This window comes from Triturus cristatus, chromosome 11, assembly GCF_964204655.1.
Source record: "Triturus cristatus chromosome 11, aTriCri1.1, whole genome shotgun sequence".
NCBI lineage: Eukaryota > Metazoa > Chordata > Amphibia > Caudata > Salamandridae > Triturus > Triturus cristatus.
Window position 1 is genome coordinate 1,046,175,072 of NC_140594.1, and position 27,960 is coordinate 1,046,203,031.

At 44.3% G+C, this 27,960-nt stretch overlaps 1 protein-coding gene across 2 annotated transcripts in view; it reads right to left on the bottom strand.

Annotated features, from left to right (window-relative positions):
• LOC146785916 (anosmin-1-like) overlaps positions 1–27,960 on the bottom strand; it is a 245,790-nt gene that overhangs the window by 48,243 nt on the left and 169,587 nt on the right. For both annotated transcript variants that reach the window (XM_085635313.1, XM_085635314.1), the window contains exon 7: positions 24,531–24,736. In XM_085635313.1, the coding sequence (XP_085491439.1) occupies positions 24,531–24,736 (206 nt within the window). The remainder of the gene's footprint in view (positions 1–24,530; positions 24,737–27,960) is intronic.

A 27,960-nucleotide genomic window follows, 5' to 3' on the forward strand; every position in this document is an offset into this window, starting at 1 on the left:
GGATTATGTTGATAAATCAATGGTTCCGCGTGGTCTGAGAATATATATAACTCCCTCCCACGAATCGCCCAGTCCACGTAGTTTGGATGACTGGGCAGAAAATTCAGCGGAAAGTTCACGAAGAATGCTAAGCATATTAATTAAATATGCGTGGGAAGATAGAGAAAATATTTTGAAAGAAATCTTGGAGCTTGAAGAAGATTTAAAGAAAAATGAAGATCAACAAAGTATCATTAAATTCAAGGAAGACCTTAAAGTCAGATTATTGAAGCATGAAGAAGAAATAAAGCTTCGGAAACAAAGGAAGCTCCATAGAGATTGTATAGACTATGAGACGGGCCGTATTCTTACATATAGTCACAAGTATGACCATCTATATAACCAAACATCTTTGCAAGTGGAACCAACAACTATCAAAGAAACAACAGTAACACAAAATGAAGCAACTGATTCGGATACGGATGTGTCAATACGGACAGTGAGTTCATCTTCGGAAGTGGAAGTAATTACACGACAGGCCACTTTTTTATAGACGAGTTCCGCGTGATGAAAAAAAGTCGACAACCTGGAAAGACAACTCCCACCCCAACTCCACCAGCTCGGGGCCGAGGAAGGGGCCGCGGAAGAAGAAGAGGAAGAGGCAGGGGAGGAGTAAACAGAGACGACTTAAACGCAAGCATCGAACAAAGAAACAGCGAGCCAGTGGGAACAAGAAGAAGAGGCTCCAACAAAATTCAGCAATGATGGATCCGGAAACGGTAAATAAAACTATAATCAACCTTTCATCACGTACTTTGATGCTTTTTGATAAAACAACATTATGTTTGGGACTATCCTTTTGTCCTACAGAACTTTTCAACTATACCAATACACGTATAGACATTTTTAAATTTGTGCGGAAGATAAAATTAAAAAAATGGCACATGCTCAAGAACAATGCAACCTGTTCTGAGAACAGAATAACATCCACCAATCCAAGTGATAGTAATCTTACAGTTGGTGACGCAGATATACTGTATACAGTCTTTGATCTTGGAACTAACATAGATGAATCACCAACCCAGGAATGGTCTGAGTCTGAGTTTGTGACTGACAAAGCTGCTTGTACCTCTTTCAAACCACGCTCAGTGTTTTATCCCAATTTACCTTACGATTCAATTGATACTTTTCAGGACGTGGTAACCAAAGAACTGAAGAAACAGAAACATAGGCTTAAAGATAACCATGACATTAATTACAACTTATCTCCTAAACAGCGCAATGTAATCTTGTCTTTGGCTAAAGATGACAGTCTGGTGATACGTCCCTCGGATAAGGGAGGAAACGTAGTATTGTGGGATAGAAAAATGTATATTGAAGAGGCTGAAAAACAACTGAACAATGCTGAATTTTATTGCACCTGTGATACAAGTACATATAATGCTAGCATAACCACCACATGGGGGAAACTTGCTGAGTGGCAAGAACAGGGCATCATTACCTGGCAGGAATATTGTTATCTAAAGAGAGATTACCCTAAATTACCAGTGTTGTATCTTCTTCCAAAGATCCATAAACATCCCACAATCCCCCCAGGAAGGCCTATAGTATCCTCAGTAGGAAATGTACTGGAGAACATTTCCAAGTATGTCGACCAGTTCCTCAAAGAGTATGTCACTGAATTACCATCGTTTGTTAGGGATACCAAAGACTTCCTTAACAAAATCGAAGGGTTTATGTGGAAAAAAGAGTACTCATTGATTACTCTGGACGTAAATACACTATATACGATCATAGATCATGACCAGGGTATCGAAGCATGTTTACATTTTCTCAATGCACGTAGCATCGTATATTTGGAACACACTAACATGCTCACAGACATGATATCAATATGTTTGAAGAATAACATCTTTCTCTTCAACGGTGCCTTGTACAAACAGGTTCGAGGCACCGCGATGGGTACATGTTTCGCACCAAGTTTTGCGAATCTGTTCCTAGGGAAGTGGGAAGAGGAAATTCGTGGTGATCCCAATATGGCAGATGATTTCAAGTCAGTAGTGAAATGGCTTAGGTACATCGACGATCTGCTGATCATATGGGAAGGTAGCGAATCAGAAGCTTTAAATTTCATTGAGAAACTTAACACCAACAAATACAATATTGCTCTGACACATAATTTTAGTAAAACACATGCTGAATTCTTGGACATCAAGATTGAAGTCTTACAGGATAAAATCATTACCAGTCTGTACAGGAAAGAGACAGCTGGTAACAGTCTTCTTCATGCCCTCAGTGAACACCCAGAAGCCCTCAAATGGAGTATTCCATATGGGGAATTACTGAGGGCAAGAAGAAACTGCAACAATGATGAAAAATACATTCATGAACAAGGAGTCCTACTCAAAAGATTCAGAGAACGCGGTTACCCCGAATGGGTACTTAAAAAAGCACTAGCGAAGATCGCTAAAGTCAGCAGAGAGGAGTCACTAGGCCAGACATCTGAAGTAGATACCAATAGTCCGGTCACAAGAGTGATAACAACATTCAATAGTCACTCGAAGAAAATACACAAAATCTTGTGCGACAATTGGAACATCCTACAGACAGACAACATTGTGGGCTCAGAAATAGGGGAAAGACCCAAAGTCACCTACCGAAAAGGGAGAAATTTTAGGGATATTCTTGTCAAAAGTGATATCACTATGACGAAAAAAAGTACATTTCATGACCTCAAGGGTTTCTTCCCATGTGGTCACTGTAGATCGTGTAAATTCAGTCCTTCAATTCAGGAATTTAGCATTCCTGGTAGAGTACAGAAATGGAAAATTAATCAGTTCCTCACATGCAGTAGTACGTACATAGTGTATATATTGGAGTGTCCCTGCAAACTCAGGTATGTGGGGAGTACTACATGTATGATCAAAAAAAGAGTAATGGAACATTTGAGAGCGATCATCAATGTAGATACACATTATCCCATTGCCAGACATTTTAAAAGATTCCATAATTCTAACAGTGCCCTATTGCGCTTTTTTGCGATTGAACAAATCGTTCTTGGCAACAGGGGTGGCAACAGGGAATTGGCTCTTCGTAAGAAAGAATCAAAATGGATACTAGAGCTGGAAACCAAATTCCCTGGAGGACATAATATGGATGATGAAATGGCAACGCATTTGTATGAGGAATAACTGTCTAATATAGAGAAACTGTGTTGTTAATCTTTATTGAGCAATAATTATAATCAATGACATTTTGCCTTGATTCTATATTGGTACAGATTATTTTCCTATATTTTCCTAAATCTGCTAATTTTAAATTTCTCTTGTCTGTTTCACTTTCACAGGAAGAAAGGAAGGGACCCACTGTCTAGTATGATCACTGCACGGGCACCCTACCCTTTTCTTCCCCGGGCTCGGAAACACATGAGAAACAAGATAAGAGACTTTTTAACCATCTTCTTATTTCTTAATGTTTGAAAGTCTGATCAATAATTTTTTTCACTATATCACTGTTCACGATATTACATGGATATTATTGGTAGGAAGTGGACTATACCACGAGTATAGTAGGCATTTGCCTTTGCTTCACCAGTTTTGTCACTAACGCTGATATACATGTAAGGCCTCGATTCTAGAGGGGTAGGATTAAGTATGAACTTGACCGTCCTTTTGGATAATAAGTTAGACATTTGTGTGTATATAATTAACTCATGTGCAGGTTCTACATATAGCATGATCCTCATGCCACTAGTGCGCAGGAAACTAATCATGTACCCCATCGCACTACAATATGCACTTTAGCAGACAATTACCATGTTGTTCATTGCTATTACATTTTGTGGAAAACCTTTTGTATAATGTTGACATAAGCCATAACACGTGTTATGAGGATCGTATTTCCTTTTTCTTGTTTCCCTTTTTATTAATATATTTAGCCACTAGTGCGAGTAGAATATACTTATGTAGTCTAGTACTGTATCTGTATATTGGGAATTGAAACAGAATAATTTCATAGGATTTACGTTCTTTGTTTTCCATTATGTATTACGTGTATCCAAACCACTACAAGATGGCCGACAATTGTAAGTGACAGAACTAATGATGATGTCAAGGTAGTCCTTCCTCCATATCCCATGTTTATTTATGCACGTCATTTTTGTCTTCACGGTTCGTGTGATCAAGACATTAAGTTGTCGAAACGCGTAACGAGCAATAAATTAGCTTCTTCATAAGCATATTTCTTCGAGTGTGCGTTTTATTGGAGATTGGAATACGAGGAATAATACCGGTGAGGGCATACCGGCTAACGCACCACCTGACATCGGGCTCAATCCCGGAAGGACCCGCTTTGACAAGGAATATATATATATATATATATATATATATATATATATATATATATATATATATATATATATATACACACACACATTATTTGATAGCCTCAACTCTTGACCTCTACATTGTTTCTCTCACACTTACAATTTTGATAAAAAAATCAAAATCTGCGCTTGTTGTCCCTTACACACCCAAACCCACTTTATCTAAATGAGTCCTGTGTTTGAATATGCACCATTTTATTCTCTTTGTGCAGAAAGCATTTCTATCAGAACTCCAATGTGCCCTTTATTGTTATTTTAAATCTAAAATATATCCTGTTTTGATGGGAAAAATTACAAGCGTTAAAAAGAACACTTTTGTTCATGCTTTGTAAAAATGGTTTTGACAAAACTCCCCATCCTGTTAATAAATGCTTATCAAACATGTATTTTGTTTTGATAAAAAATAAGACTGTGGTGCTTTATGAATACACCAAGTAGCTAAATTATTTTGAGAGAACTTCTGACACTCTCTACAATTGTTTCTCTAAAATCGATATTTTCTTTTTTAAATGATGCCCTGACCAGGGGAGGCCCCCTTTATTTTACTGCTTTCTAATGTGTTTCTACTCTAGCTAATTAGCGGTAAAATTAACGAAAAAAAGATGTTCATAATACCATGTGGTGGATTGCTTGGCTGCCTGTGTCTGTCATGCTGAGGGGAGGAGGGTAGTACGGAAGCCTGTAGCTTGTCCTGCACTTATGCGCATGCGCCAGCGAGATGAGCCCTGAGGCCTGTGAGGTCATCATCTCATCAAAGTCACAGCCTCCTATGCTCATGACCTCCTCCCCTCCTGGAAGTAAATGTAGCCCTGGGCACTTAAGGCTTCATTGCTGCGCTCAAGATAGATATCTCCATCAGGGACTGGAGGCTCCGCAATCCCCACCCTCTCACAACTTATCACAGGCTTGGGTGGGTGTTAGCTAGCACCTCACTAACACCACCCCAACCTGTGAGATGTGAAAGGGAGGCGTTAACACAGGAGAGCAGCATTTAGAAAGGCAATGTCCCGCAGCTTGCCTCCTGCGTAGGCACAAGTTGTGATAACGTGCTGTGTGTAATATTCCACGGTCTAGTTGTTTGTGATCCGTCACACCGCATCCGCAGGCCAGGCGTGGCCTGCGGGGTCCGAAATAAAAGGAGCCCCCCGCTCGGGGGCGCGGTCTCCAAACCGAGCTTTGCTGTGGGCTGAGTCTGTGCGCCGGCTCCGCGCGGCGGGGCCTTCCACATAGCGTTCACCCAGGCCCGGGGGCGGGCGTCTTTTACACTGGCGACGAAGGTGGGGGGCTCAGCAACCCTCACGAATCCAGCGACCGCGCACCGGCAAGGCACCAACAGTGGTGAACGAAAAGGAAACGGACACCTGGACTCTGCCAACCAACGGGCGCAACGTGCGCCGGCCCGAGAGGAGGCCCCAGGCAACGTTGCACCGCCGGACCGCATCTCAGTCACGCGGTGAGTGTTCCCTCGCCCGTAATCACACGAGGCCAGCCAGCCTGCACACCACAAGGGCTGCAGACGCACACAGGGCCAGAAAAGCATCTTACAGCAGCGTGCCCCTGCTAAACGTGGCCCCAAACTCAAGGTGGACAAGAGAGAAGAGGAAAAAAAAAAAAAGGGGCAGCAAAGAAGGGATTCAAGAAACCAAAACTAGGAGACAAGGCAGAAAAGGCACCAGACCCACACATAAGCGCTGGCCTATAACGGGGTGATCAACACTACCAAGCTGGTGCAGGCCCAGAAGACAAGTCAGTACCACGAACCTGCTGAGCATAAAGGGGCCCCACGCACACAGGAGGTGCCCCATTTAACGCAACAAGCAATCAAAGGAGGGACACACCAACTACCTCACCGAGACAAAGCAGCCACCTGCACTCAATGGGCGATAACGACTAAGGAGCTGCACAGGGTCCAGGCCCCGCACCAGGTCAATCAGCAGCGCCTGCTCACGCCCCATTCCAGCACGTGGCGTCGGAAGACTTACCCCCATTCAGTGAGTTGGAAGATCCAGCGACGGCATCGCCCAGATGGAAGATCTGGATAGAACGGCTCAACAACTACTTCATCGTCACCAGGGAGACCGATGACGCCATAAAAAGATCCTTGCTCCTGCATTACGCAGGAGACGAAATATTCAAGCTGTTCAAACATTTGCCCAACACAGGAGCGGCAGCTGATTACAACGCGGCGGTGGCCGCCCTTGATGCCCATTTTGATCCACAGCTGAACCCAGACTTTGAGCGGTTTAACCTGCGCAAAGCCCGGCAGAGAGAAGGGGAGTCGATGGACGTATTTTATGCCCGACTGCGTGAGCTCGCTAGCACGTGCACAGAAGACGACCAACCAAAGGAAATACGAGCACAACTAAAAAAGGGGTGTCGAGACAAGACGCTGAGAGGGCTCATCCTGCGCCAACCGAAGATCGCACTCGAGGATCTGCTAGTACTGGCGAGGTTACACAACTTGTCGGCGGCCAGGGCAAACAAGATGGACCAGGCACTCACCAAACCCCCGGAACGGCCCGAAAACATCAAAACAGAACGGGCAGATGCTGTTCGAACAAAACAAAGAGGAGACTCGTTTAGGAGCCAAAAACCAGAAGGAACCAGACCAAGGTGTGGATATTGTGGCCATGAACCGCATGCCGCAAAAGACTGCCCTGCGCAAGGGAAAACATGCACCAACTGCGGGATACCAAACCATTTTTCCTTTGTATGCCGGAGACGCACCAGAGGCCGCGAATTCCGAAACCGACGACCTCTGACAAAAGCAGTAAGACACCTGTCAGTAACAGACGTGAGGCCGCCGGAAGACTCGAAAAGGAAAGGGAGGAAATACCAAGAAACAAGTGAAGAATCATCGGACGAGGATGAAGGACTAGCCTACCTAATCTCATTCGTGCGAGAACTTAAGTGGCGCCGCAGGACGCAGCCGACGTGCGTAGTCCACGTGGCAGGAACGCAAGTGCAGGCAGTCATCGACACAAGGGCCACCGTAAACGTCATGGGCCTGCAACAATATCGACGGTTAAAGCCCCGTCCTCCAGTGAAGCCATCCAAAACAAGAATCTATGCATATGGGGCCGACACACCTCTTCCGTTGAAAGGGAAAATCACAGTCCCCGTCAAGGCAGATGACTTAGAAGTAACGGCGACAATACACGTCATTAACAGGGAAGCAGACACCCTACTAAGCAGCCATACCGCAGATGACCTGGGTCTGATCTCGTTCGCAAGAAGAATACAGACCCACCAGGTAGAAGAGCTGCTCAACCAATTCCCGGAATTATTTCAAGGGCTCGGACGCATCAGGTGTAACCCGGTCAGACTACATATTGACAAGGCAGTCGTCCCAGTCGCCTTGCGGCACAGGAGGGTCCCTTTCCATTTACGGCCGCTAGTGGAAAAGGAGCTAGAGACCCTAGAGAAACAGGGCGTCATTGAGAAGGTATCCAGCCCAACGCCCTGGGTGTCGCCGATGGTCATTGCGGAGAAGCCGAAACAGCCGGGGGCGATACGCCTCTGTATTGACATGAGGTTACCGAACAAAGCCATACGAAGGGAACGCCACATCACGCCAACAATGGATGATATCATCGCGGATGTGAACTGATCCAAATGGTTCTCAAAAATCGACCTAAACACAGGGTACCACCAGCTCCTGCTGTCCAAGGAAAGTCGCTATATCACCACATTCAGCACCCATCTGGGTCTAAGAAGGTATAAGAGACTCAATTTCGGAATATCGTCAGCAGCAGAAGTATTCCAAAACACGATAAGAGAAATGCTATCCGGTTTGCCCGGCGTGCTGAACGTAAGTGATGACATTCTCATCCACTCGGCGACGGCCGCTGAGCACTATAAACACCTCCGCAACACACTGACATGCCTCAGAGACCACGGGGCAACCCTACATAAGGACAAATGTCAGTTCTTCCAGCCATCACTAGAATTCTTCGGGTACGTGTTCAACCTAGAGGGCATCCAAGTAGACCTGAGGAATTCACAATCCATCAGAGACGCACCTGCGCCGACGACCCCAACGGAAGTACGCAGTTTTCTAGGTATGGCAACGTACTGCGGAAGATTCATTCCAGGGTTAGCCATGCGGGCAGAACCCCTATGAGCCCTCAGAAAATCAGACGCAAAGTGGCAGTGGGGATAGACAGAGGAAGAGGCGTTCCAAGGCATAAAGGATGCCCTTCTAGGAGAAGCCACACTTGCATACTTTGACCCAGCCAAACGAACCAAGGTACTCGTGGACGCCAGCACCGTAGGGCTAGGCGCTGTACTAGCTCAGGAACACGAACCAGGACGATGGGCAGCGTTGTCATTCTCCAGCAAGTCCCTCACACCGACTGAAGCTAGGTACGCGCAGATTGAGCGCGAAGCGCTAGCGATCAAATGGGCCTGCAACCACTTCCATCTGTACCTCAAGGGACAACCGTTCACGATGGTCACAGACCACCAACCACTTGTGCCACTCTTCAAGGGGACGGCGCCTCACCCTCCGCCGTGGATTGAGTGATGGGCAATCCAGCTGCAACCCTATGAGATGGAAGTCCTGTACTGGCCGGGAGCTAAGAACCCCGCCGACTTCCTGTCCAGGCACCCGGTTCCGACCGCAACACACGAAGACACAGAGGAAGTCGAGCAATACGTACACTTAGTATCCACAGCAGCCTGTCCCCTGAACATGACCCTGGAGGACATTAAAGAGGCGGCCACCACAGATGATGTGTACCGCAAGACCCTAAAAGCGGTCCAGGAGGGATCGTGGACAAACTATCTGCGGACAGCCAGTTCCTGGGGTCCGGAAGAACGAGAATACACCTGGAAGATGTGGCACATACGCCATGAACTAAGCGCCACCAACAACGGAATCCTGCTCCGAGGATCAAGGCTAGTAATACCACAAGTACAAAACAGTACGAAATCCCTGGGTCTATAATATTTCATTTAGAGAATGTGTCAACAACTACATGTCAGGTAAGGGAAAAACACAGAATCCACCATGGAAAAAGAAGGATAGAAAAAATTAGAAAAAATTGGGCATTTCCCTTTTTAGGACGAAATCCCTCACTCACCACAAGGTGACATGCTTCATCATAGGGACTCTCCTCTCAAAGGAAAACCCTAGTTCCAATGAGGGCTACACCCTCTCAATGAGAGGGGAGCTCAGGGATGTTTTGTAATAGAGAGGATACACTAAATCCTTATATGAAGAGCAAAAATAGTTCAGAAAGTGAGGGCGCAGCGCAAAACAAATGAAAACAGTGCAACTAAAACTAGCTAGGAGGTATCATTACTAATTTTATTCTGAGATCCCCACTGCTAGGATTAAAACCAGAGCACCAGCGGTATGGATTTATAACCGCTGTGGTGAACATGAAAAATGGTCGACATGTTTCAGCCTTTGTACCCAAACGTGGGATAGGCTTTCTTCAGGACCTCACACAGGTGCTGCTGCGAACAATTCAAGTGCAATTCAGAAAGGATATGTATATTAAAGTATATGACCTCAAACCTCAGTCCAGCCGTTGTAGTATGGACGAGTATACCTAAAGAAAATAAGAAATTATAAAATAAAATAATCCATATGTGCACTAATGTATCATGTGGTACTGTGTAATATGTTGATAGCAAATCTTACCCGCAACTGCTGGGTATTCAGACCCACCTCAGCCTGGCAGCCGCTCAGGAAGGGGGCACCGCTCTGAAAAAACGGTATCAATCCCATTAGGAAAAAATGTCCTCACTGTTCTACGGCTATTTAGGATCCTGTAGACTACCAATGGGGCATATAAATCAGAGCAAACTAAAAGGAGAACAAGGAGCAGTCAAAAGAACTTTATAGATAATAATTGTCTCAATGGGCCCAAAAATGTTCGTTAGTACAAACAAACAATCTTTTATAAAACTAGTATATTAAGTACATAACACCTTACTTGACTCATTCTGATGTGGAATGAATAAGTTACGAAGACCAACTACATACAAAAACTAAGGCCCAAGGTGGTATAGTTCAAGACCAAAATTCCACATGCCATGTAGAAATTGTTTGTAAAGATAACAGCTACTTTCAAAGGCACCAATGGTAGCATGGCGATTAAGAACAACACTTCTTTAGACTTCTAATGTCTTTAAGAGGTCAAAAGAAGACAAAAAGTAGGAGCCCCTAGATGATAAACCTCCAAACTAGGCCAAAAAGTCTTAAAGAACCCCTCCAGTACAAACTCACCTCTCCGTCGGTACTCCACGCCAAATTGAGCCGGCGACCGGAGGTGGGTCTGCTGTTGGAATGGGGCCGTGTAGATAGTGCTCCAAATTAGGAACAAATGAGCCACAGCTGCGATGTAGACGTCATTATCACGTAAAACGCGCACTCGCGGTGGTGGAAACACATCATCTGCGCATGCGCATTAGTTAAACCATAGCGAAGGATTGTCCCCACCTCAGCGCCAGCGCGCTGAAACATACACTACCAGTGCTGCACATGCGTAGTAGTAAAGATACTTGGCTGCACTGATTTTCAACCCAGCGCAATCGCGCTGAAACACATCATGCCGATGCCGCACAAGTGCTATTGTGGGAATATTTAGCAGCATAGAATAGTTAGAAAAAAGCATAATGTCGTAATCCTGGCACAGATGCCCATCTTATCACAGGATTTACAACCTAATGCAATAGCGCTGGAACAAGTCATGCCAAAGCTACACATGCGCTGTTGCAGAAAATACATGGCAGCAAAGAAATAATTACATGCCATTCATTATATTTATTATAGCCCAGTCTTCCCATATAATCAAAGCTGATAACCGGTCCTCTCCTATTCTCATTCAAGAATTGGGACAAAAGAAGTGTTATGCATTTGACGAGAAGCTCGCGATCCCTCCACACACCAGGGCGGAACATGGTATCATTTTGTATCAAGACAATGGTATTAGAAAAAACCTCATATTATTAAATCAAATAGGCAAAACTAGTCGGCCAAGAGCTGTACCGACTCCAAATGGAAAAGAAAGGTCCCTGAAGAACATCTTTCTTCTTTGCCAAGAGAAAAAAAGCAAAAATGAAGATTCTCATAAAGGGGCTAATCAAAATATCTCATCATCACAATGTCTTAGAGATGGAAATGCACAAACAAGAGACATGATATAGTGACATTTGAGATTTCCAAAAACAGACCACAGGACAATCTGACATATATAGGGAGGCCCTATTAAAGAGAAACCCACGGAATCTCATCATTGAGACCTGTTCTGTCACTTTGTAGTTTGTAGACCCACCATTGCTCATGTTTAAATAAAAAAGAAGTAACATCTGTGATATGCGGTGAAATGTATGGTTTTTCCAAAACAGTCCATTTCAGGTCCGAAGGGCTGTGTTGAGCTAACAAGAAATGATTAGTCAATTTAGTAGAAGTTTTCCTACATCTAATCGTACTCTTGTGTTCCAGAATTCGTACCTTCACTTGCCGTGTGGTCATGCCCACGTACTGCAAGGCGCATGGACAAGTGATCAAATAGAGGAGGTTCTAGCTATTGCAGTTTGTGTGTTGTGTCAATAGCCACGGTTTCGATGAACCAATATCAATCTCAGTGGTATGAGAAGTGTTGGAAAAAGCTGTACAGGCGCCACACGGAAAGTGTCCCTGAACCGGGGGTAACCCCCATAGAGTGTCTCGTGAATTCAATTTTTTGAAGCATGGATGTGTATGTATCAAGCGATCCTTAATGTTAGTACTGCGTTTGAAAGCAAATAAAGGCCGGGGTAAAGCCGTGGTCCCAATGTTTAAAATCTTCCAATTGGACAGAATACTTTTTTTGATGTTGTTTGTGTAACTGCAAAATGTGTGTACACAAGCCAATCTATCCACAGGTTCTCTAGGGGCCCTGGGCTCCAAAAGTGCAGCCCTGTTGTTATTGGCAGCACGTTTCATGGACCTCTTTACTAGGTACCTCGGGTATTGACGAGCTTGTAATTGAAAGGACAATTTTTTTGCATGCTCCTGATATTTATCAGCTGTGGAACATTTTCTTTTAATCCGCAAAAACTGACCAAATGGTAAATTTTCCCGTAGGGCCTGAGGGTGGAAACTATTGAAAGAAAGGAGTGAGTTTCTTGCCATAGGTTTCTTATATAACTCTGTGTTTAAACCACCATCTTGAGGAAAGATCAAAACATCCAGAAAAGGTAGTGCAACTTTGCTGTATTCGCATGTGAAGTTCAAAAAATCATTCTGAACATTCAACCAAGCTTTAAAATCTACAATAGAAGATGCAGTGCCTCTCCATACCACCAGAACATCATCGATATATCTTTTCCTTAATCGGATGTTATCTCGATATGGATTATTGATGTTAAAAATATATTGTTGTTCAAAGCTATGAACATACAGATTAGCCAAACTCGGAGCAAAAACACTCCCCATCGATGTACCGGACACTTGGAGAAAGAATTGATCTTCAAATTTGAAAAAATTCTCTTTCATAGCCAGTTTTGCACAATTAACAATGAAAGATACAGGAGTTATCGAATCCAAGTCCCTGTTCAATAAAAGAGATTCGATAGTGGAGAGGGTCTCATCTTGCGGGATACATGTATACAAGGACTCCACGTCAAAAGAGACCACAAGCCCTGAGACACAAAGTAACACAACTAGCCCACGGGGGGCATCAGGGAATAACGAAAATGAAGGCCAGGATGCGAGAGAAGGTCTGGTTCCCCGAGCTAGAAACCATGGTGGAAGAGTATGTCCGACGATGCCCGCTGTGCCAGCTAACTGGCAGCTTGGAAAGACCTGCACCGGTGATCACTGAAGACGCCAGCACCGTCCTGTGGTCACGAGTAAGCATGGACTTTGGGAGTTTCCCCAGAGGGAAACACACACTGGTGTTAGTGGATGAATTCTCAAAGTACCCTGTAGAGGAACTGGTGGCTTCAACGGCGTTTACACAAATAGAACCCATCCTAGAGAAGGTGTTTGCCATGTTCGGATTTCCCCAGGAAATCCGCAGTGACAATGGACCGACCTTCCAGGGAGAGCGGAGTTTGCCACGTATCTAAGCCAGAGAGGAATACACCACCGAAGGATAACCCCCAGTGGCCACTAAACAATGGCAATGGCAGTGGCACACTAAACACTAAACAAGGTGTTCCGCATTGCAGGCGTAGAACAAACAGACCCAGAGAAATGGCTTCACGAATTCCTGCGGGAGAACCGAAGCACACCACACTGCACCACTCAAAGAAGCCCGTGGGCACTGATGTTCCATGTTCCGCGACGAGACCTGCTCCCCACCTGCCCAGGGTGGGCACCACCACCCGTAGAGACCGAGGACGTGCAAGCCAGGAGAGCCCGCCGGAACCAACGAGCAAGCTTTCACCGCCGGGCTACGCCAAGGACACTTTGCGCAGGGGCTACCGTCCTCCTTAAGGACCGCCGCCCCGGAGGAAAATTTAGAACGAACTATGAGCCCGGGCCCTGGACAGTCACCGCAAACCGAGGGACCATGATAACTGCCCGGAAAGGAGGTGAAGAAGTGTCCAGGAATCTATCCGGGTTCAAAGAAGTGCCCCCAGGACACCCCGAGAGACTCACAGAAGGGCCCACGAGTAGCGACCCTGCACAGACGCCTGAAAACACCGAGGATGACGCTGGGCCATTGTCCAACTCAACTCCAGAGGGCGGACCTCCCACCTGTCTGTGACTGCGAAGCTCTCCGCAAAAGTATTGCCTGAGGCCCAATCCTCGCCCCAGCCAGTGGTTGAAGGACTTTGCCTGCTGAAGACATCCAGGGGCTGACGACGGAGGGCACGCAAGTACTCCCACCTCGGTGGTTCGAACTGTCTAAACTGTTGTGAGTTTGTTGTTGTTGTTTCATTTGACCAACTTGGATAGGGATGTAATATTCCACGGTCTAGTTGTTTGTGATCCGTCACACCGCATCCGCAGGCCAGGCGTGGCCTGAAATAAAAGGAGCCGCCCGCTTGGGGCGCAGTCTCCAAACTGAGCTTTGCTGTGGGCTGAGTCTGTGCGCCGGCTCCGCGTGGCGGGGCCTACCACATAGCGTTCACCCAGGCCCGCGCGTGGGCGTCTTTTACACTGTGCAAGTGCCAACCCTGAATTTCCTGTGCTGTGCTGAGTTACTGCGCGTTACTAAAGTGCGCAGTTCATGCAGAACAACCCCAGCCAGCTAGGAGTAATGGGTGGGCATCTGCTAAGCTGTTGGTGTCCTACGTCTGACAGTCAGAAGAGTTCTGCTAGGCTGGTAAGACAGCCGAGCGGTCTGCGTGCTCATTGCAGAGATCTGTGAGAAGCATGCAAGTTACCATTTTGAAACTTGGCCAGCCTGTTTCATGCGTCCAAGAACAGAGCAGCCCGCGGGGGCAGGGAGGGCTGGGCCAGCCTGGGTGTGTGCCTCGCTCTCCCGCACCAGAGGCCCCAGGCCGTCCCTCTCAATACCCCCTCTTGTGGGAGCAGCGGAGGGCCCTGGGAGCGCAGGCCGGGCTGCCTGTATGCATGGGGGGCCTGCTTCATGTATGCAAGGTGGGGGGCCCTGCTTCATGTATGCAAGGGGGGCTGTTTCATGTATTCATGGGGGCCTGCTTCATGTATGCAAGGTGGGGGGCCCTGCTTCTTGTATGCAAAGGGGGGCTGTTTCATGTATGCAGGGAAGTCCCTGCTTCATGTATGCAGGAGGTCTGCTTCATGTATGCAGGGGGGGCTGTTTCATGTATGCATGGGGGGCCTGCTTCATGTTTGCAGGGGGAGCTCTCACTGCTGGAGAGCGGGACTTACTTTCATCTCAAACTTCTTATCCATAGCTGCCAAGGCTCCAGATTGCCATGTGTGACATTTTCATAATTTCAGTGTAATTATGAGTGACATTAAAAAAACTGAGTGACACTTTCTCCCGAGCAAAATCGAGCAATGAAGACGAGGGAAACATATATAAATATCAGAAATTACACCCATTTGAGGAACAAGAAACTCTACAAATATTCTAAAACTGATACAAAGCACCAGTAATGGAAGGGCACTAACCTAGTGCCCAGTTTACTTAGGCTCATGATCATGACGCACTAAAAGTAAATTAAATAAGGATTGGAGAAGGTACTAGTGACACTTAATCTGTAGCGGGCAGCACGCTGCTGGACAGACAATAATAAAACATTGCAGTGAGTGTGTTTAATTCTTATATCACCCTGACCACTCATAGATGCCAAGTTTTTAGGGGAGAGAATGTGGACTAACGGCTAGGGCGGTCGACCTCGGAGCTGGAGAACCGGGTTCGAGTCTCCGCATGGACGCTCAACATTCTGTGATTCAGGGCAAATCACTTAAACTCTCAGTGCCTAACAAAATGACTGTGTCCATCTGTAACGTAACTGGTGCTCATGTAAAGCGTTCTGATACCTTTGGGTCTAGTTTGCGCTATTTAAAACTCCACAAAAACCAAACCAAAAAAAAAAAAACAATGACTGAATATACATGCATGTGTATTAATGCATATATATATATATATATATATATATACACACACACACATATATGTATATGTGTGTATTATCTACTGGCGGTCGCCAGTAGATAGTTATAGTTAGGACCGTGTTTCCATAGGAAATCTCAAAATTCTATTTTGAATAACTTTGGTGCCGGTTGACGAATCTTCGCGAAATTTTCAAAACTAATGGCGCGCTCCGCTCAGCTCCTACCCTGAAAGTCTCGGGGTGATTCGTCAAGCGGGGGCCGAGAAAAAAGGGGGGTCCCAAAACGCGTTTTCCCCATGCATTTTTCCATAGGACCTTTAGTCGAAGGTACAGCCCGAACGGCTGAACAGAATTACTTGAAATTTGGCAGAGAGGTAGTCCTCAGGTCAGGGAAGTGCCTTTTGCAGGTCAGGTGTCAATCTGTTCAGTATTTACAGAGAAAATCGCATTTAAAAGCATATAAATATCTATACGCGCGCACCCTGCCGTGCGCGAGCGAAATTCTGATTGGTTGTTAGATGTCAGTCAACATTCAAATCGGTCGAAATCAGGAAGTGTCGGCCGCCATTTTGTCTCTCGCACTAAAAAAGAAAGGGGAAAAAAGGTGGAAAACGTGAAAAGGAGGCAGGGAAGAGAGTTCCTGACCCCATAGGGTTTGTCAGGGGTCACAGAAGGACCCCCATGGGTGAAATAAATTATTATTATTTTTTTTATAAAAATCGCGGGGTGCGCGCACGGTGCACGGTGCGCGCAGCGCACGGTGCGCCCAAACCTGAAAGTCTCGGGGGGATTCATCAAGCGGGTGCCGAGAAAAAAGGGGGGTCCCAAAACGCGTTTTCCCCATGCATTTTCCCATAGGACCTTTAGTCGAAGGTACAGCCCGAACGGCTGAACAGAATTACTTGAAATTTGGCAAAGAGGTAGTCCTCAGGTCAGGGATGTGCCTTTTGCATATATGGTGTCAATCTGTTCAGTAGTTCCTGAAAAATTGCAGTTAAAAGCACATACATATCTATAGGCGCGCACCGTGCGTAATTCTGATTGGTTGTTACATGTCAGTCAACGTTCGAATCGGTCGAAATCAGGAAGTGTCGGCCGCCATTTTGTTTGTTTTTATTGCGAGAGTGGAAAAGGAAGGTGGCGAACGTGAAAAGGGGGCAGGGTAGAGAGTTCCTGACCCCCTAGCCTTTGTCAGGGGGTCCCTGAAGGACCCCGAAGGCAGAAAAAAACATTTCAATTTTTTTTTTCAAATCGCAGGGGTGCGCGCACCGTGCGCGCACGGTGAAAAACCATTAAAAAAAATGTAATACGTAGTTTATTGGAAAACAAATATATATATAAAAAAATACATACATAACTTAGCATTTAAAAAACCATACAAATTCACTGAAAAAACCATAGGTTTCACACACGTTATAGTTAGGAATTAGCATTTAAAAAACCTTGCAAATTCACTTAAAAAACCATAGGTTTCACACATGTTATAGTTAGGTGGATATTTCACTTGTAAAAAACCAATGAAATTCCGCCGTTATAGTTACTTCAGATAACTATAACTCGCGCGACCGCCGCTCTATCACAAGGATGATGTCATCAGTGATGTCAAGAGTGATGCCACTGACCATGTCATGAGTGATGTAATATGTGACGTCATGAGCAGAGGATTGCAGGCGCGCGAGTTATAGTTATCTGAAGTAACTATAACGGGGGAATTTCATTGGTTTTTTACGAGTGAAATATCCACCTAACTATAACATGTGTGAAACCTATGGTTTTTTAAGTGAATATATATATACACACAGACATACACACATACAAATATATCTGTTTACGCATAAAGTAATAATCCAAGGCACTCCTCACAGTGAAAACCCAGGTTTAATCAACCCTTCTCAGGTGTGGGTTCCATCCACTTTAGAAATTAAATACTGCAAACCAATCACCAACATAAAAGAACATAGTTAATAGACTGTTACAAAAAGAACCAAACATTTACATCAATAGAGATGTAAAATACATGTTCATTTATAAAGTGCCTGAAGCAAAATTATATTAGTAACTAAAACCATAATGGCATGTGATTATAATAGATCTATGACTCATTTGTATGGATTACCGCATTAAGCTATATGTAACATGCAATAATACAGGTATTTTTCACAATAACATGAATTGCGTCATTCAAACAGTATTCACAATGTGGCATCTCCCAATCTGTGCATACTTTTTGGCATAATTAGAATTAATATTTTATAACCGAGCCCATGCCGTCAACGAGAGCTCCTCATTTTGCGATCGCTGCATCACATTGTTAACAATAGTCGGGCCAATTGTTGAGCATGTTACAATTATTGCGTGCCTTGTGGGGAGCTCATAATGTTTCAAATGAGCAAGAATACTTGTGCATGTACCTTGATTGAGTATGATTTTAAAATCGTATTGAATCTCCTGATTGCAAAAGGTGACTTTGTATATTTGAATGTTTGAAGGTATATTTATGGGAAAACCCAACACGTTGGTCATTATTTATACTGCCTAAATTATGGAACCCACCATCTATATACTTTTGATAGTTGCTATGAAGAATCACTGCATGACAATATTGTAATGGTTGGGGGAGACATAGTAATACCCAAATATACTGGTGAGATCCGATTGTTGATGACCTAAGCATATCTATATACAAAATACCTTGCATTGTGTGATGGTGCTCAGCCTGGGGGACATGCTAAAACATGGGTGAGAGACTAACATAAATCAAAAGGTGAAAATTAATTATTAAATGTGGCAAAAAAGATGAAGGTTTGAAGCAAGTATAGTACATGCAATACCTGAGGCAACCATGTACCTATTGGGATTGCCTGTGTGGGGTGCATTATAGTGGACAGGATAACTGTAGCAAGGCAGAACGAATAATTAGTTAAATGTGTACTGTCAGTTCTTCATCCATATTTAGTCCATGTGGGACATTGGTGTCCAGATCAATTATTAGGCTTGACTCCATGATGTGCAGTGACCTCTCTCTGTCTCCCCCTCTGGTGGACTTGTCAACCCTGTCAATACCAAAATATTTGAGGAGATCTTGGATACTGTGATGTTTCAAATGAAAGCATCTAGCAACAGGGTAAGTTTCATCATGATTTTTTATAGCATGGAGGTGTTCTAGTATTCGCTTCTTAACAGGGAAAGTAGTGCTTCCCACATACCACAGTTTGCATAGGTATTCCATATGCAGTAATCCAATGTACATGTGATAAAGCATGCAATTTTTCTCTCTTTCTCAATCATTAGCTGGTAGGTATTGCAATTATTACTGTGCCTGTAGGCCTTACACCTGACACATTATTGTGTTGACATCATGATTAAACCTGCTTTTTCACCGTGAAGAGTGCCTTGAATTATTACTTTGTGTGAACATTTCTGCGAGCGCCACACACTGGAGTTTTGGCACCGGCGCAATCGTGGATGTGACTGGCAACTTGTGGAAATCATTAACACACACACACTATATATATATACACATACACATATACAGAAGGTGCTGCATCTTAATACATGTGTAAATGAAATGGATATCATTGATGACCAATAGTGATTGGTCAATGTGTTACTCGTGCACTTTTTTAGTTGATCTACTCGTGTCTGAACAAGTACGCCCGGGTCTTTCAGGGAGAAAAGCCCTCCGTTATGGGCTCATCCACCCAGGAGGTGAAGGGCATAGTATCGTGTAGTTTGGCACCTTAAAATTAATGCTTTGCTAGAGGCTGATTGCAAGCGCGAGCCTGCGGAACACCCTCCTGGGTCACATAAACATACTGTCCCCAATGTGACTTGTCCACAGTGGGACCTCACTCAGTGGGTCCAATGCTGACAGGTAGTGTTTCAATTACTTACCAGTAATCTTCATCACCCCGATTCGTAGTCCTCCTTATCGCAGTCCTTACGTAGTGAGGCATTCCACCTAAGGCAGAGTGCTTATATGCTGTGGGATTTAATCCCAGCTTCTTATGTCCTCTTGCTTCGTCTACTAGAATATTAAAGAACACCCCTTCTGCCACCTCACCTCCTGTATATGACATGATCCAAAGACTGGAGGTGCAAAACACAGGAGGGAGGGAGACAGGATTGTGGACTGGGATGAGGAGGACTATGAATCGGGGTAATAAAGATTACCGGTAAGTAGTTGAAACATTTCCCTCTCATCTTGTCCTTCTCGTCTCAGTCCTTACGTAGTGAAGATGTACCAAGCTTCAATAATAAATGTACTGAAAATCAGTGATGCAGAAGCCTGTATTATTGAGAACACTGTCCCGGGCACACTTAGTGGGGATATGCTAATGGTATAAAAGTCTTGTATAAGATCAAATTGCTGTGGTCGACACCAGTGTATTGTTCAAAGTTATTTAATGAAGCAACAACAAAAGAAAGCAACCAGCCGACACGTGTTTCGTCACAATGTGAATAGTCCCGTGACTCTTCAGGGCTGTATTGACATCCGGGTATCTAGACGGAACCAGTGTCTTTCGGCCTCTAGCACACGGAAATCGGCACGGCGCACCCGCCACCTGCTCCTACAACCAGGATTGTCAAACCTACTTGATATACTCAGGATTCCGATTACTCGCCCACCACATGGCACACCCGCCGTCTTACGCTCTCTCACAAGACACTGGATGGTCCCAGTCACCGTTACTCAGGCCCTCAACGTTCTCCCACGGTCTGGCTCACCCGCCCCTGCTCCTCTGCACCAGTGACTTGACACATTTGTCACATCTCTACCGAGGGCCAGACCTGTCCTCGCGGAAACCCCCGGCAGGGTTGGAATTATCACCGGCCTTGTGGAACTACCTTCCTTTTTGCACCACGCCATACAGGCTTTTACTTCACCACTGTCAATACAGCTCTGCAGAGTCACGGGACTATTCCCGTTGTGACGAAACACGTGTCGGCTGGTTGCTTTCTTTTGTTGTTGCTTCATTAAATAACTTTGAACAATACACTGGTGTCGACCACAGCAATTTGATCTTATACGAGACTTTGATACCATTAGCATATCCCCACTACGTGTGCCTGGGACAGTGTTCTCATTTCTAGTGTGGGTTCTCTTACTAACACACCAATGGGGGTTATAGGGTAATTTCCCTGACCTGGCAGCACCGTGTATAATTTCGAGCATAATTAACACCACGCGTACTAGTCTGAGTGCCAATCTTCCTGTCTTACTAAAAACCCTGCATCCAGACATAAACCTGTTTTATTACTTCAATAATTAATTCATTGCTGCATGCAAAACAGTAGACGCAAAGTTACAATCATCTGAACTGAAAAGATCCATTGTGTTTTATAAATGTGTCATGGGTAGACCATGTGGCGGCCCTACAAATCTCTTGTAAGGACGCCCCTCCCTCTTCAGTCCAAGTTGTAGAGACTGCCCTAGTTGAACAGCCCTGTCAGAAGATGGAGGAGATACCTGTGAAACTGGGTGGCAAACCCACCATTCAGTTGTCTGAGAAGTGACTCGTTCCCTTATTAGGAGTGTCTTATGATACAAAAAGTGACTTAGATATTCTAAAATACTTTGTACAGATATATTGGCGAAGGGAAGAAGAAATATATGCATTACTCGCTGACTGTGAAACAGGAAGAACTATTCCCTGAGATAGATGGAAGGATGAAGTAACTTTGGGAACACATTTAGGGTCCAACCTTAAACTCACCGTCTGGAAAGATACGCAAATAGGGAAAACAAATAAGCAGCACACTCAATTTCCCCAACCTCCTGGTCAGCATTATTAAAAAAGCTGCCCTTGCAGATAACAAACCCAGTTCCATTTCTTCTAGAGGTCTGAAAGGAGATAACTACAATCCTTTCAAAACTACTGACAGAGCCCAAGTTGGAGAACGGGCAGCTACTGTTGGCTTCTTTAGATGAAAAGTGTTTTAAAGCTGTCCTACCAATGGTACTATATCTTTGCAGACTTGCCCACCTTTAAGAGCCTTGATGGATGTCCACTCAGCAGACAAACTAGAGGGCACTAAGCCTTGCAAAACCTGACTGGAGCAAGGTCAAAGCTGAATTGCATATGGCTGGGTCCAAACTGAGGTAGCATGGTGAGCAAAATAACGATGAATTGGGATACAGCCTAAGTAATTACCAGTGTCTGAGATTAATTCAAGCATTCCAACCATCACTTTTTTGTTTACTTTGCTGTGTCGCTCTAAGTGGGACAGGTATCCTCAGATGTGGGTCCCTTGCACACTGTGTCACTGGAACCAAGCTGTTATTGCCTAATAAGCTCAGATCAAGGGTGAAACTGGTTCTGGGTTGCTTGTGTTCAGGGTCAGGGAGGACCTGCCCTGGCAGTTCGGGCTGGATTGTTCTAATTGGAGCAGGGTCAAGACTGATTTGCATATGGCAGCTTAAACAAGCATTGGCATAGCCAATAGGTCTCGCTTTTGGGACCTTAGAAGTATTTAGTTATGCAGCACAATATCCTTGGTGCAACAACATAAACTGTTGCATAGCTAAACACTTATAAGGTCCCAAAGGCGAGACATATTGGCTATGCCAATGCTTGTTTAGTATTGGTGCAGAGGGTTTACACAGTGATGTTGGACATAACACAATTTATAGCATCAGAACCCTCTGCAATTTATTAACTATTTTCACAAAAGGAAAAACCTGCAGAGATCTTTAAAAAAGTAAATCTTTTCATTCTTAAAAAAAAAGTAAATCTCTTCTTTTAGAACCAAGCAGACACAATTTTCATAGTCAACAATTAAAGGACATAAGCACAAAGTGCAGAAATTTTAAGGGTGCATTTCGTTTCTTGAGGAAATACTCGAGGCGTCTTTATCAGGGCTGGGGAGCACCTTTACGAGGCATTTACTCTACACAGGTATTTACTATACACAGATTGGGGGGCCGTAAAATAAAAACAATGTTGCATGGCAGGTGGCTCAGTAGACTAATGTAGGCACTGTAGGGGTCTGTGTTTGACTTCATCGGCACAGGTTCAACTCCTGGAGTTCCCACTCAGCCTTTCATTCTTCTTCCCAGTTCGATAAAATGAGAACTGCTGATCTGAGTAACAATAAACATCTGTCATCGGAGCGCCAACAGACACTGACTTGAGTGAACGGTGCGCTTTACAGGTTATGTTACATTATCTGCGTCACAGTGGCGCTATTTTAGCAGCGACAATAATATCAAGCATTGGCCGCGTGAGCGGCCGCGAGTCGCGATCTGTGAGGGGGTGGAGGGGAGGGGAGGGGGGAGAAGCGGGAGTTCTGGTGAAATAGCAGCAGGGAAGGGGGCGGAGAGAAGGCTATGAGGGCGAGCAACGGAAAGCCATATGGCTGCTTTGCGCACGCCTCGTGCACTGTAGCCCTATGCCAGCGGTAGCACTTTGAATTAGTATGCGACCCGAGTAATTAGCAGTGGCTGAAATTAATTCAAGCATTCTATCCATCACTTTTTGTATACTTTAGTGTGTCGCCCTAAGTGGGACAAGTATGCCCAGACATGGGTCCCATGAAACCAAGCTGTACCCGGCTGACAAGCCCATAACTAGGGCGCAACAGGTCCTGGGTTGCTTGTGTTCCAGTATAGGAAGGACCTGGCTTGGCAGTTCGGGCTGGACTGTTCCGACAGGACTAATTTGCATATGGCTGGGTCCAAACTGATGTGGCATAGTGCGCAAAATAATAATGCATTTGCATGTGGCCCGAGTAATTACCAGTGGCTCAGATTAATTCAAGCATTCCATCCATCACTTTTTTGTACACTTTTATGCTATGGAGAACAAGGCAGTGTTGGCCCATCAAAGCACTGGCCAAGCACAGACAAAAGTTATTTGGAGGTTGGGGCAGTTTCTCCTCTGGTTAATCCCCTCACTTCTTTTCTGAATGTTTAGTGCACTGTGATTGCAGTATATTTTAGCAGCAAAAACGATATTAATATTGATCTGCACAGGAAGTGCAAAGTTGCCATTTTTTTGCATGAGAGACCAGAGGAAAGGGGGAAGGCGTCCACTCGTTACAATTAGTAGGGTGAAGCCGTCCAAGCCTGACTTGTTCTCAGCATATAGGTCACATGACAGACACATAGTCTTCCATCCAGAGTAGTCGGCTACCCACCGCAAATGCCCTTCAGTGCAACCCTACAAAGTGGCAGTGTTTGATTTGCTGCTGAATGCCAGTGTAGCCGACTACGAAGACTGCCTTTTCTTGATTCCACTTTGTGCTTCAATCACCCTACAAATTTTTTACTCTTTACTTTGCCCTTGAAGATTCTTTTTATCCTGCGTTCTCCTTTTGTCACTGTTTTCCTCTCTTTCTCCCTTGTCTGCCTTTCTCTCTCTCTCTCTCTCTCTCTTGCTCTGAGTCAAAGTCTGATGATGAAATGTAAGCCCTGGTCTCCAACAATGAGTGCAGATGCCCACCACATCCTACCACCAGCATAAATGAATCACTGCATTTAGGTCATCCATATAATACAAGCTCCCACACTCCTTCAGGCCATTAGAACTGGCCCATGCCGCTAGACGGTCTATAGCCTTACCCTTGCCTTTTCAGTTCCTATAGTGAATAAAGAGATAATACGAATTCAGAAATGCATTTCCCTAATCATATCGGGTGCTTACGGGGCACACATAGTGACAGTCATACGCACACCATCTGACAGCCTCCAGTGGTCCTTCTTTGCCAGTAGGATGTGTTTCCGGGGCACCCAGTAGTTCCAAGAGATTTTGTAGTGATGGATTTCCAGGTCTTCCTCCAGAGGTGAATCCCAGGAAATTGTGACGCCAAAGGTGCCGTCCGAGCTCACCGTAAAATTCCCACTTTGGAGATCCCTGGGAGAGTTTGGGGGCAATGGATCTGTGTAAAAAAAAAATCACATAATCGGTGTATATTAATACTTGCATCAATAGTGAAAAATATTATCAGTGAGTAGGGATTTCATATAAAAGGAGCTCTATTGTTCTAACTCTTAGAAAACGTGCATACATGGTTGTGGTCCTGAGATTTTAAGTAACTATCATCTCATTTCATTGGTCCCTTATCTTGGCAAGATTCTGGAGAAATCTGTGTTTATCCAACTTTCAAGGTATGTTGAATGTAATCACATGATAACTCCTTTATTGCTGAGAATTACTGCCACCCCCCCCCCCCCCCCAAAAAAATACTGAGCCCTTTTTCTGGTGTTTGGGGCAATTCACACTTTCTTTTCTTTTTTCCTCACATTTGGTGATTCTAAAGGTATCCAGAGTTTGTGGACTGCCCTGGAGAAAATAACCATATAAGGTCATTTTTTTGTTTTTAAATGGGAAAAAAGTGATGTGTGAGAAAGTGTATGGTTTTAGTTTTTAGAAAAATCACATCAACAGAAGGTTTACTGTGCTCAGAGTACAATGTTCCTAGCATTCAAGAACAGGCAAAGTTGTAAAACAAAATCATATTCACAGATAAAACAAAGGTTAAGTTGACTTTAAAGTTAGGTATTCAAATAACACAAAAATGAATCTTTAAAAAACAAAAGACATTGAAATTCACCAGTTATAATTTTACTGAGCTAACTATAATGTGTGCCTCACCATGCACTGCTCATGACCTCACATATTACAACACTCATGACATGTTAAGTGACATTATTGATGATATCATTGATGGCATCTCAAAATAGATTGATGACATCACTAATGACATCATCCCATAAATGTGACAGTTTGCTCTTAGCATTTGAACGTGGAAGGTGTTCAGCAAGCTACACCTCAGCACAGGTGTAACCTTTCGAATCATGAGGAACATGAGTCATATCTGTGAGCTCATCAGCATTTAGTAGATATTATGACTGAAGACCGTGTGCAGCAAAGGTTTTAGAAAGAAGGCCTGGTCTCTGGCCAGGCACTGCAGCCAACCTCATGCTACAGGTGGGCAACACGACTTTGGCACTGCATAGCGGTGGTTGGCCGCAGGGCTTCGCCTCCAACCATACACTCTGGCCAATCCCTCATGGGTGGCCAACATCCTACTGCAGGCGGCTAACCCCAGCACTGCTGAGGCCTTTGGCGCCTGGCCAGCCGATGCACCAAACCCTCTGCGGACCCCTATCACCCCACAGATTTTCAACCTACATTTTAGTTCTAGTTTTATAGCCGGACACCACACACTGTGCACAGCTGTAGGTTATGTGCAGCAGGAGTTGGCTGCAGGGCCTGGCCTCACGCCAAGTCCTACAACCAACCCACTGATGCATGTGACCAATGCCCCAGCGGGTGGCCAACCACCTTGCGGATCCTCACCCCACAATTTCTTCTCTTTCTTTTTATAATTATTTTTGAAAATGTAATTTTTTTTGTCTTTTGAAAAATATGGCACTACGGTACTTTCGCAGTACCACCGTTAACATTTCATCCTCATGGTACCATGCAAGCTTCACCCAATTAAGCTTGCATGATCCTGTGGTACCATGGGGTGAAGCTTGAGTGATGACTCTGTGGGAGTACTACTGGCCATACTTGGTCCCTCAAGAGTACTGTAGCACCCGCATAACGATTTAAAAAAAATATATAGTTTTGCCCCCCTGGTGTGTCCTTCTGAGTCCCCCCTCCCCCAAGAGCCTAGAGGTCAGGGTACCCCTACCCTGCCCCCTTATACTATTTTTTAAATTACTTCCAGGACTTGGGGACTGAGTCCCCAAGTCGTATAATGGGTGCTGCAATATTTTCTTCCAAGTTGTGGCTTGCCAATCAGATCGCTCTGTACCTTGGGACCAGTAATGGTCTCAAGGTACCGAACAGACAGGGGGAGAAAAGCTTCCTCATCCAATCAAAGGCTCTTATTTTTTTTATTTGATGTACTGTGGGACTCCCTTGGGACCAACGGCCAGATATACCTAACTTTTCAGCCTTTCCTGACCACGCCAAACAACTCCTTAAATGCAAATTTCTTAAAAACAGCTGAACAGATTTACACCAAATATTTCCAATCAACATTTTGGCACCCCCCTTCTTTTTTCTTGGCTCGAGCTAGACAGATCACCCTGAAACTTTCCAGGAAGCCACTGAGGGGGTTGAACTTTTTCCGTAAAAGTTGGAATTTTGTGGGTATTCTCTTTTGCTCGAAGAACGAAGCAGTCTGTGTAAAACTATTCCATTTTTTAAAGAAGTTCATGAATATATTTTACCTTTTTACATATCCTTTTAAATGGGTTCTCCTTTTAGACACATGGCTCTCTCTCTAATTATATTGTTACTATCTGGGCCTTGGTGTCCTTTTAAAGAGTCTTAGCACTTTTCCTTTTTGGACTGTATTTTGCACATGTATTGGCTGCTATTCAACTGTTCTTTGCACAGGTGGGATATGTTGTACTCCCACACCCTTGCTGCTATTTTAAAACCGACTTTCTAAAGAAGCTGCTATTATATGTTGCTGTATATTGTTTTAGAAATTTGTATATGCAGTTGCTGCTATTTAATTGCGTTTTGCACAAAATTAGAGTATATTTAGTTTTTAGGTTTTATTGTTAAAGGAAAATGTATTGTTTATCCAAATGCGCTGATTGTTTCAGAACACTCTTCTGTTTTTTACCAAGCAACCAATGTGATGTTCATTATTCGAAACTGAATCTCTCACAAAGTTACTATTGTCTATTATGGAATTAAACTTGTGCCACTTGTTTTGGGCAGAGGTTTTTAGTTAGGATCTTGTTGCTGCTTATTGATCTTAATGCTGAGAATCTTTGTTTGTATCTCGCTCATTAGGGTAATTGATAATATCCATCTATGCTATGTAATTCTAAAATTCTAAGACCAGCCTTGAAGGGTTTTGGTATCTTTTAATGGACTGAGAAATGAATTGTTCTTATGTGTTATTATATTTATTACGTAATATATGTATATATATTTTGTGTGGACCTCATTGGAGATCCAAATCTTTAATAAATTTTGAATTGAATTGTGGGTATTCAAAAATATTCACACATTGCCTGCCTGGAAATAGCTAAATCTATTCTTGAAAAAAGATATGTGTAAGGGTGCCTTCAGGGTGGGGAAGAGCATGACATGCTCACATATTTTATGGAGATTAGGGGAACAGTTTTC